We start from the raw sequence: 12,380 nt of genomic DNA, 5'->3' as shown, positions 1-12,380 counted from the left end.
TAATATTTGCCTAATTAGAGAGAGCTGGAAGTTACACTTCCTCTTTAATGAAGAGTACAAAAACAACGAAGTTACATTTTTATATATCTATAACTGTGTAATGTTCTGCATTTATGTGCACTGAGCTGAGGTTAAGGGAGAGATTAAAAGTTTGCAGGAACAATTCCGAAACTTACTGAAAAACTTAATACCCCTTCATCAACCCCGAAAGTGAGAGCTACAAGCAAAAAACAAGCTGAAGCGAGCCAGTATTGAATTCATTTAATGTATATATTCCACACTGCTCATTAACGTATTTCAACATTGTAGGTTTCTGCTACGAACTCTGGAAACTAGTTTGAGGTGTAGGTCTGTAACTAAAAATGTGACGAGCCGTTATAGTAGACGAATTAGAGCGGCAGGTCATTTCACTTCTGCTCTATGAGTAAAGGCTTTTTCGAAATACCAGCAAACTGATGGTCTCATGAAAATGCATCGGTATTGGCACAATTCGTTGTAGTAGAACGACGAAAAATGTCTTACTGGTGGATAAATATTAACTTTAATCGAATGCATTCTTCTTTGGCAAGAAGTGTCCTAAAAAAACTAGCTCGCTTTGTAGATACCTGAGACTAAGTTGCCTTCTAATTCTTTTGGAAGCGTGTCAGTCTTTTTCTATGCTTTTGATTGTGAATGGTAATTTAATTTGCCTGATGATCAACGGGTTTTGAATATTTATTCGCACTTGCGTGTTTCATTGTTAATTATCAAATAACTGACAATGACAACTAACTCCTGAGAGAGCACTCTTGCACGTATATAACAGCAAATAAAGCAGAATGTACTTCCGTTAAATTAATAAAGAAGTTCCACAATATTTCAGTTTGGAAACCGCTGGACGCGAACAAGCTACTTCATACTTCATAACTCCGCACTAGCTTTAACCATCGTATGTCGTTATGTGACATTTAATTACAACAAATCGTTACAAGAACGACGTGATTTTGTAAATCTTTTGTGTGCCGCTGCCTTGAAACGTCTTACTTTCATAGCTCGCAAGTTATGATACGGAAATTATCAATTACAAGATCCAATACTGTGACTCCCAAGCATCCCACATCGTACGCTTGTAAGATGGCAAGAAATATGCCCCTTACATGAAGTCATTAAAGATCACCTAACTCACGTTGAGCGATTATTATGGCTGAACAAAAATGACTGACAAGGCACAATGCATCTTGTTCATAGGAACAGATAAATCAATAACTACAAAGGAAAATGAGATACTAAAAATTGTCCTAAAATAAGAAACTAATATTCCAAATTACCTCAATATCACTAAGAATGAAAGTAAGTACGGAATGATCTGCAAACAAACAATTACTTAAATAAATGCACACCAAGAATGTTTTGAGCAATATGTGGCGATCTCTTTTAAAACCACATTCATTTATTTTAATGTACAATGATAGCGCTTATCCGGAACACAGAACTGTTTTATTACCTATGGCCGAAAGTTAAGACATTATTATCTACGAATAATGTAAGACGTCATTGGTCAAAGCCGACGGGTTGTATCCACTGCTTCACTAGACCCTTTCATTTTCATAAACACTAATTACTGACAAAATTCATCAAGACATGTACCTACAAAAAACGGTTATGAACTCGAGAAATCAAGTTGCTGAAATATACGTGAGGTAACGCTTCAAATGGTTCTGAGCACTATGGGATTTAATATCTGAGGTCATCAGTCCGCTAGAACTTAGAACTACTTAAATCTAACCAACATAAGGACCTTACAGACATCCGTGCCCGAGGCAAGTTTCGAACCTGCGACCGTAGCGGTCGCGCGGTTCCAAACAGAAGCGCCTATATCCGCTCGGCCACCACGGCCGGTCTGGGGTAACGGGCTGTAGGGTTCACAAGCTCTCCTAACAGACCCCGTTAGATAAGCTGGCACGCATTTCCCACAGTCCGTGGTGACTAGCACAGAATGAGCAGGCGCTCGTCTGTTTTAATGTCCACTAGTGATCTATCATGACGTCATTTTCCCGCCAGGATTCCGTGGTCGATTGGTCACACCCTCAAGGAGTCCATCCATCCGTGGCTGCAGAGGCGTAGCATCATCACCTCTATCGCGACGCTCCTTCCGGCCAACTTAGGCGCCATTGTTACCCAAACAAGGGAAGCACCTATCACCCTCCTATCTCCTTTACACCCGTCTATTTCTCGATGTTGGTGGATACACAGAAGTGGAAACGTTTTACTTCTTGCCATCCCACTTCTTCCACCCCTCTCCCCCTCTCTTTCGCCCCCCCCCCCCCCTCCGTCAGCAGTTAGAGATAGAAACCTGTACAGGTGGTAAAGACTGGCCTGCCGTGGAATGTTCGAATAAGAGCAATGTGGGCAACTGTGTTACGAGTAGGATGCTGCAACTTTTACTTGCTGCTGGCCCTGGTAACGGGCATAAATCTCTTTTTCGTTTTCCCTTCTTGGATGTAAGAAATGGTTTCCGTAAAATTTCGCACTGATGCTCCGTTTTTACCTCCTACAGCTTCCTCAAATGGTGATGATATCTTCCAGTTCAGCTATCTAGTATGCCGAGAACTTGATGCACTCGTGTGCCTTCGAAATGTACGCCGCTTCTGCGTAAGGCACCAGAGTATTCCAGTAATTATTGTGACATTATTACTCAGCACCTTCCCTATCGTTATGTCAGGTCCATAGAACAATAAGAAATTTGTCATGTTCTGCAGTTTACTTGTTGGTGTTCAACGCTTGTCCATAATTGGTGCCATTCGTAATTAATGACCAAGATGTTTTATTAATTCGAACTTGAATATAGTACCTTAGTCTGTAACTAAAGTCTCCGCAACAGAATACTATGATGACTGCATCGGCCTGAAGTATGCATGGTACACAATTGCTCACATACTGCAACACGTTCTGTCTATGTGTCCACCACCGGTACTGTTGGGCTATACGTCACCTTGTTGTTGTACAAGCTCAGCGTCCGGCCATCACAAAATCATACGCTTCCTTTATACAGTTCATTCCACGGGTGACTGGTACCACAATACAAGGTCCGAGTTTTGTTTCTTTACATATGACTTTTCACGCCCAGTGTACAGTGGTTGCGCTGCAAATAGCTGGCTGTCCACTTCAGCAGCTTGTGCCTTTTGTCATTCTGCAAAAGCCATACCCTCACATCGTTCATACATACCTTCCTACTAAAACTACTGGAATTTTTATGTGCCTTAACATGTCGATGAGTCACCTGAAAATGAAGTTGCAAGACGGGTGTTTAGTCTTTTCTTAACTATCGCTTCCAGACCAACTCTCATCATCATCATCATCATTTAAGACTGATTGTGCCTTTCAGCTTTCAGTCTGGAGCATAGCCCCCCTTATAAAATTCCTCCACGATCCCCTATTCAGTGCTAACGTTGGTGCCTCTTCTGATGTTAAACCTATTACTTCAAAATCATTCTTAACCGAATCCAGGTACCTTCTTCTTGGTCTGCCCCGACTGCTCCTACCCTCTACTGCTGAACCCGTGAGTTTCTTGGGTACCCTTGCTTCTCCCATGCGTGTAACAGGACCCCACCATCTAAGCCTGTTCGCCCTGACTGCTACATCTATATAGTTCATTCCCAGTTTTTTTTTATTTCCTCGTTGTGGACATCATCCTGCCATTGTTCCCATCTACTAGTATCTGCAATCATCCTAGCTACTTTCATATCCGTAATCTCAACCTTGTTGATAAGGTAACCTGAATCCACCCAGCTTTCGCTCCCGTACAACAAAGTTGGTCGAAAGATTGAACGGTGCACAGATAACTTAGTCTTGGTACTCACTTCCTTCTTGCAGAAGAGAGTAGATCGTAGCTGAGCGCTCACTGCATTAGCTTTGCTACACCTCGCTTCCAGTTCTTTGACCGCATCTCGTGGTCTTGCGGTAGCGTTCTCGCTTCCCACGCCCGGGTTCACGGGTTCGATTCCCGGCGGGGTCAGGGATTTTCTCTGCCTCGTGATGGCTGCGTGTTGTGTGATGTCCTTAGGTTAGTTAGGTTTAAGTAGTTCTAAGTTCTAGGGGACTGATGACCATAGATGTTAAGTTCCATAGTGCTCATAGCCATTTGAACCATCCAGTTCCTTCACTATGTTGCCATGCTGTGAGAATATGCATCCTAAGTACTTGAAACCGTCCACCTGTTCTAACTTTGTTCCTCCTATTTGGCACTCAATCTCTTTACCACTCTTTACCACTGATGTTACTTTAGTTTTGGAGATGCTAATCTTCATACCATAGTCCTTACATTTCTGATCTAGCTCTGAAATATTACTTTGCAAACTTTCAATCGAATCTGCCATCACAACTAAGTCATCCGCATATGCAAGACTGCTTATTTTGTGTTCACATATCTTGATCTCACCCAGCCAGTCTATTGTTTTCAACATATGATCCATAAATAATGTTAACAACAGTGGAGACAGGTTGCAGCCTTGTCTTACCCCTGAAAGTACTCTGAACCATGAACTCAATTTACCGTCAACTCTAACTGCTGCCTAACTATCCACATAAAGACCTTTAATTGCTTGCCAAAGTTTGCCTCTTATTCCATAATCTCTTAGAACAGACAATAACTTCCTTCTAGGAACCCGGTCATATGCCTTTTCTAGATCTATAAAGCATAGATACAATTCCCTGTTCCACTCATAACACCTCTCCATTATTTGCCGTAAGCTAAAGATCTGGTCCTGACAACCTCTACGAGGCCTAAACCCACACTGATTTTCATCCAAATGGCCCACAACTAATTTTCGCACTTTCCTTTCAGCAATACCTGAGAAGATTTTACCACAACGCTGATTAAAGAGATACCTCTGTAATTGTTACAATCTTTTCTCTTTCCATGTTTAAAGATTGGTGTGATTACTGCTTTTGTCCAGTCTGATGGAACCTGTCCCGACTCCCAGGCCATTTCAAAACTCTCAGGTAAATAATTTCTTACTTCCGTAACTCTGGAAGCGTTGGAATTCTCGTCGTACTGCGAGTGTTTATGCCAAAGCGTGCTGTACAAATGTATTGGGAGAGGTTGCACGGTTACGGGCTGGAATTACGTGCAGGAAACAGTTACGAAACTTTTAACTTAGATATATTCTTCAACACAAATGAAATTTGAGGCAGTGTTTCAGTTATGGGAGCGACTAATCCACAGTGCTGCGTTGTCAATGGAAGTAGCCCTGCTGCGCACCCGAAAATATTTGAACTGAAAAAGTTTTAAAGAAACAGACAAGTTCGCTTATTGCAACACGTAGCATTTTAAAATGGAATGACAAGATGGTAGCAGGTAAAGCTGCCTACCTTGCTTTTGTAGGAAACAAGGAACACGTTCGAATTTCAAATGCACTAAGGGGTCAAGGGAATTAAGTAGCCACGAGAATTCTAGAGATTCCTTTCAGGAGCTCCATAGACCGTAGGCTCACAACCTTTTCGACAGCAACTCGTAGCATTGACGCCAGGCGCTGTGGCCTAAACTCTGACGTCCGTCTATAGCATATTCTCATGATGTGATGAAATTAAAAGCAAAGCTGAACCCTACAAGTCTAACTGAAAAGGTAAATGAGGTTAGCAAGCTGTTCGTAGCACGGCTGCACTCTGTCACGCCAACGTTCCCATAAACACAAGACGAATAAGCTGTGAGAAACGAATGAGGATGGAATGAGGCGTGACTGAGCAACGAATGAGATTGAGTACTCTGTCTTCATCCATTTTATAACCTTGCTAGTGCGCCTCGACACCTAAAAGCACCCCAGCACCCCTTTACTCACACGAAGTGTTGACATGGGGTTTCAAGTTGATTCCGTACTTCTAGTTTGCCAGAAGGCTTCTGACACTGTAACTCACAAGCGGCTTGTAATCAAACTGCGTGCGTATGGAATACCGTCTCAGTTCTGTGACTGGATTCGTGATTTCCTGTCCGAGCGGTCGCAGTTTAGTAATAACTGACTGAAAGTCATCGATTTCTGACGTTCCCCAACGTAGTGTTATAGGCCCTTTACTGTTCCTCCTCTGTACATGGAGATTCAAGAAGATATGGAAATATTTTAATATGTTATTCTACAAGTTCATATAAACATAAAAATGGCTCTGAGCACTATGGAACTTAACATTTAAGGTCATCAATCCCCTAGAACTTAGAGCTACTTAAACCTAACTAACCTAAGGACATCACCCACATCCATGCCCGAGGCAGGATTCGAACCTGCGACCGTGGCAGTCCCGCGGTTCATATAAACATAGGTCCGCAAATGTTTAATTAAGGAGTTACGGCTAATCAAAGATTTTGCCTGAAAATTAGCAACTTCGATAATATGAAGCCATCGCAAAACTGTACAAGATTAAAGTAAAGCACGATTTCCATTTATTTTGTTGTCATTGATCTGGTGAATCTAATAATACTTATCCCAGACGTGTATCTGCCATTAGTTTTCCAGAATATCCATATAAGCAAAGATTGTTATACTAGTAAATTTGTTTACTTTCCATTAACAATGTTGAAATGTTTATGTCATTGTTGGCAACCGTTAGTGAGTTGTTTGTCACTTAATGACTTTGAAATGAGTTAGTTTTCTGCATTTTTCAGTGAAAAAGCATCATAACAACAGTGTATTTAAGGGAAACTACAGAGTAACTATAGTAGTTTGCAGATTATTTATGAAATAAGGATGCCTTTCAAATTTTCGACGGAGGAATACGCGGCTGTGGTGTTTATTTATGGCAAATGTGATGGTAATGCTAAGGCTGCAGTTAACGAATATCGCGTACGTTATCCAACTGCGAGGATTCCGAATTCACGAACCATTAGCGGAGTCTTTCGAATGTTACGGCAGACAGGTTCTCTGCCTAGCGTTCATAATCAGTACGAGCTCTCGATACCTGAAGACGATGTTGAGGAGATTATGCATGCAGTTCAACATAGCCTTGGCAGCGGTACAAAAATTTTATTCTCTATAACTTCTGTTGAAAACTTTGTGCAATTGTGTGCAATTTAAAAAATAAATTGGGCCAAGTAGATAACAAATGAAAAATGTTACGAAATTACGTCTTTGCTTCTCTGGAGGTCCTGGAGAACAACTGCAGATATACGTCTGGGATATATTTTATTAGATTCACTGGATCAATGGCAACAAGATATATGGAAATCGTGCTTCACTTTAACCTCGTACAGTTTTGCGATGGCTTCATGTTAGCGAAGTTGCTAAATTTCAGGCAAAATCTTTTATTAGCCGTAACTTCGTAACTAAACTTTTGCGGACGTATGTTTATATGGACTTTCTTCTCTAGTTTTACTTGTAGAATAACATACTAAAATATTCGCATATCTTCGTGAATCACCCGGTATAAACGATTTAGGAGAATTTGATCAGCCGCCTTAGGTTGCCTGCAGATGATGCAGTCGTTTATTGTCTAGTAAAGAAGATCATAACAGATTTCAAAACACTTTGAAAAGATATCTGTGTGGTACGAAAATTCAAAATTGACCCTAAATAATGAAAAGTGTGAGGTCATCCGAGTGAGTGCTAAAACAAATCCGTTAAAGTTCAGTTTCACGATAAATCAGTCCATTCTTAAGGTCGTAAATTCAACTAAATACCTAGTAATTACAATTACGAACAATTCAGAATGAGATTTTCACTGTGCAGCGGAGTGTGCGCTGATATGAAACTTCCTGGCAGATTAAAATTGTATGCCTAACCGAGACTCGAACTTGGGACCTTTGCTTTTCGCAGTCAAATGCTCTACCATTTTTTTTTACTTTTTTCTTTTTTATGTTTTTTTCTTTTTTTGCACTCCTTTTAAGTGCTCTGCCAACTTATATATATATTTGTGTATTTATTTGGATTCGAACGTAGGTCTCCTGCCCACTTTTTCTATTTATATAGATATCAATGTGCGAACAGTCATAGTTAATCAAGCCTGGAAAACTAAAACAGACTGAAGACACCATCGAAGATATTAAACATAAATAACATGAAAAGAAAGCTACCACGTCGTAGTTAGGCTTCCCAGCGACTGAGCCCACTGATAAAGAGTGTTCAATATATGCTCGTTTGCAGTTCGTTCTGACCTCACCTGCCACTGCCTGGAACATTCCAGCTGCACGGAGGGCTGTGAAAGGCACTCCATAGGTAGTTTGCGAAGCATTGTCGATATGTGGTATGCCCGGAAATAGCATGATGTCTTTCTTGCAAATAGAGCCAGAAGTCAAGGAAATTCTTGTGTCCGTCACGACAGAGGTAATGGACCGCATGTCCACGTATCCAGGTGACGGAGTTGGTTCGAGTCTTGGGGTAAAATGTCTCATTCGGAAACAATAACGTGCGTGCAGATATATGCTCCGGCCTAACTCGCAGGAGACAAGCCAGCATCTGCCGCACTAGGTGCCAAACCGGTTCCGACAGCTGAGGCGGTACTCGTCAGAGTCTACTGTGTTACAACCCACACAATTGGGAGATTCTGCCATGTGGATATTGTAGAGACGTTCTTGCGTCACCAGCTTCCCATTAACGACTACATACAATTGGGAAACAATGTCGGAATCAAGCATGGCATCGTGTACAGTCTTCCACACCACGCGCCACCGTACGTCAGGATATTTTAGTTCGACCACATTTAGGGGGCGGCGTTGCAGCATGTCGTGATATAGACGTCGAGTCGTGACCATTTGTGGTGTCGTGAGCGCTACACTGCAATAACTTTGTTCTAAATAGAAACGTCCTATATAAAAGAGGGGCGCTGGGACGTCCTGTAGTGGCACCGGCGCTCTTAGTGAAGCAGGTCGTAGCGCCGTCAGAAGCAGACTCGTGAGGCTCGTAGGACAACGGCGCAGCAGACATAAATGTGAGCTAACATAGAGGGCAATGGCCCTATCATGGACGTAGACTAGGCCGAGACCACCTTTCTCCTTGGGGAGGGTAAGAGATACGTATCTGATCTTCAGTAACATACCAGCGGTGACGAAGTATCCCAGCGTTGCCATAATGCTACGAGCCAAGGGTTTCGGAATGGGTAGCGTTTGGGCGACATGCGGTATGCGGGACGCAAGGTATACGTTGGCATAATACGCCCGCTGAACGATGTTGAGGGATCGCAAGCGCAGATTTGCAATTCCGGCCCTAATTTGGTGAAGAAGGCGTCGATAATTGAGCGTCGTCGCGCGTCGCATGTCGTTCATCAAATCTAAGCCCAAGCAGCGGACAGTATCACTGAAGCGTAAGGGGGCAATGTGTTCCTGCGGTAGCCCAATCCCGATGCTCAAGGCGACAGACTTGTCAACGTTGATTTGGCTACCAGAAGCTGTACCGTAGGTTGCAATCCAGTCCAACGCCGCGGCCATATCGTCAGCTCCTCGTATGACGATCATCAAAACCTCCGCATATGCGGTGCAGCGATAGATGGAGGCGCCGAGCTGTATCCCAGCGAGCCTGTCTCGGAGACCACACAACAAAGGTTCTAAGGCCAATGCAAATAACAATGTTGATAATGGACATCCCTGTCGTACTGATCGGCGGATCGGCATGGGTGCCGTCAGTCTTCCATTAACAAGAACTCGAGAAGTAGCCCCATGCAGAAGGCGTGTCAACACTGTGATAAATGGGTCGGGATATTCCATGCGCCGTAGAACGACCGTGAGGAAAGTGTGGCCACATGGTCAAAAGCCTGGTTAAAGTCGATAGACGCCAGGGCTGCCGGCAAACGTCTCGCCCGTCAAGGGAGATGAGATCTCTGTAACGACATAACGCAGTTCTGATGTTGTTGCCCCCCCCCCCCCCCCAAGGACATCTGATCGCTGGACAGGAGGTGCAATAGTGTACCTCGAAGACTTTCTGATAGCAGCCTCGAAAAGATCTTGAAGTCGCTGTTCAATAACGTTAAGGGGCGATAATCGCGGACATGATTCCGCCCCTTCGGCTTATGGATGGGGCAATCAGTCCTTCCAAGAACGGTGCAGGCAACGGTATACCCAGGGACACCGATTCCTGACAAATTTCAAGCCAACACGGTAGCAACAGTTGTTTAAATGCTCGATAGAACTCTAATGGTAACCCATCGATTCCTGGTGATTTATGGGGAGCACCTTTACCAATCGTGTCGAGCACTTCCTCTTCTGTCACTTCTCCCAGTAAGGTCGATAGCATGTCTGGTGGAACTGTACCGTCGACATGTGCTGAAACGGTGTCTACCGTTGCCAGATCAAGGAGCACTGCTGAATAAAGTTGAGCGTAATGCCCATAGAAGGTTTCTGCTATATCTGCTTGTTCTGCCACGTGTTGTCCGTTGTCCGTTATCATGTCGGTTATCAGTGCCCTACGGCGCCTCCTGCGTTCTAGGAGCTCGTGGTGCATAGATGGCCTTTCTGATTGTATCAGGTCTGGAGCACGCAACCGTATAACAGCGCCTTGTAAATGATGGAGTGCTAAGGAGACGAGCTGCGCTTTCGCGCGATTGACTGTGATCTGCCGGTCAGGTAAGAGCTCCATAGCAAGACGTTCCCGTAGGACGGTGTAATAAAAGTTTTCGGTGCTCCTCCTCCATGCCGCCGCTTCCCGGCCGTAAGCCATGAAGGCTTCGCACATTCAATCCACCAACTGAGGGTCGATCGGTAACAACCATGACGCTGTAAGGACGCGTTCCACGACTCTTCGATAGCACCTTTACATGCCGGCTCGTCCAGATGGGCGACGTTCAGTTTCCATGGGGGCCTACTGCGCCACACACGTGCAGGTTGGAGGGCAATGGTGCAAATATAGGCTGTGTGGTCGGTGAATGCAGTGGGTCAGAGCTCTGCTCCTCTCGTCGCCATCGAAAGGGTGCTTGTGACGTAAATCCTGTCTAACCGACTTGATGAATGACTTGTATAATGGGTGTATCCAGGAGCTGGGCCTTGGATGTGGCACCACGTGTCAATCAGGTGGAGGTCACGCACTAGCATTTCCAACTCCGCACAAGGGACGTAATGTGGCTGCTGATGAGACGAAGATAATGTACAGTTAAAATCTCCTCCGATCACCATATCGTACATGCGGCCCATAAATAGAGGCGTAATATCTTCCGAAAAAAAGCGGGCCCGATCTCTCCGTCTCCCTGATCCTGAAGGAGCATATACATTGATGAGTCGTACACCGTTGACAGTTACTGCCATGGCTCTTGCACTCGGTAAGTACAGTACGTCCACGGCCGTCAAACCGTCCTGTAGCAGAACAGCCACACCACAATCGGTAGAAGAGGCGTGGGAGATGTGGGAAGTATATCCATTGAAATCAGGGAAACTAGCGACACATGCTTCCTGTAAGAGGGCCACGTCGACGTCCGCTGCATCGAGCATGCGTTGTAGCATTGTCAGTTTGTGTGGTGCCCTCATCGCTTTGATATTGATTGTGACAAGGCGAAAGGTGTGCTGCCTAGCCTCTTCACCTAGGGTAGACCGCCATGGCAATCAAAGCTAACCGCAAGAGATGCCGGACCCATCAAACCCGTTACAAATTATGAGTCTTTCACGCTAGGAGTGGCATCCCCAATGCCACCCCCTCCCCTGTCACCCGTGCCCTCTTCAGGAAGTTCCTCAACATCGTCTGAGCACAGTGGCTGCAACACGATGCTGTGTAGCTGATCGGTACCTAAATCTGTCTCACGTACGTCGTCTTTGGTAGAGTTAGACGGAGCGCCATCCACCGACGCGACCTGCTGCATCTGTGGCGCAAGAAGTAACTGGGCACTCGTAGTATGAGCAAGTGAACCGACTACACCACTTAGATCCTCAGTAGGCGCAGCATCCATGCCGTCTGATGAGATGTCACCTTCTTGACCGGCCGTGTGTAGGAGGCAATCATCAGAAGGGGTCCACCGACGTCGCTTCCGTCGTCGAGGCGAACGTTGCTTTCGAACGTGGACATCTGTATCCGAATGTGGGAGGCAATCCAGCGTCGTATCACCTTCCGCTAGGAAAGCTGCAGTCGGGACAATGTCCGCGTCCATGTCCATCGCGTTCAGAATGTTACGTTGCGTTTGGAGTCCGTGAGACTGTTGCTGCTGTTGTTGCTGTGGAGGGGGCAATATATGGGTTGGCATTGGGGGTCCTTCCTCCTCCTCCCTTGGTACTTCTGGCGTCGATGGGTGTGTCTGAACGCACGTTTCGTCCTCAATTATGATGCGCATCGTCGTCTGATCGTACGTGAGAGGCAGGATTGTCGTCCCCGTCGGGGAAACGGAGTCTCCCACTGGTATCTGCGTAATTCGACGTTGTAAGCAGCTCGATCTAACATGGCCTACCTGCCCACATCCGGAACAGGTACGCGGTTGACCGTCGTACATGATGATTGCGCGACAGCCAC

At 44.9% G+C, this 12,380-nt stretch overlaps 1 protein-coding gene across 1 annotated transcript in view; it reads right to left on the bottom strand.

Annotated features, from left to right (window-relative positions):
• Positions 1-8,596, bottom strand: part of LOC126355720 (carcinine transporter-like) — a 102,388-nt gene extending 93,792 nt beyond the window's left edge. The window contains exon 1 of the mRNA XM_050006087.1: positions 8,439-8,596. Within this exon, the coding sequence (XP_049862044.1) occupies positions 8,439-8,596 (158 nt within the window). The remainder of the gene's footprint in view (positions 1-8,438) is intronic.
• Between the last annotated feature and the right edge of the window lie 3,784 nt (positions 8,597-12,380).

Source organism: Schistocerca gregaria, chromosome 3 (genome assembly GCF_023897955.1).
Source record: "Schistocerca gregaria isolate iqSchGreg1 chromosome 3, iqSchGreg1.2, whole genome shotgun sequence".
In the NCBI taxonomy this organism is placed as follows: domain Eukaryota; kingdom Metazoa; phylum Arthropoda; class Insecta; order Orthoptera; family Acrididae; genus Schistocerca; species Schistocerca gregaria.
This window is presented reverse-complemented; position numbering and strand designations above follow the sequence as displayed.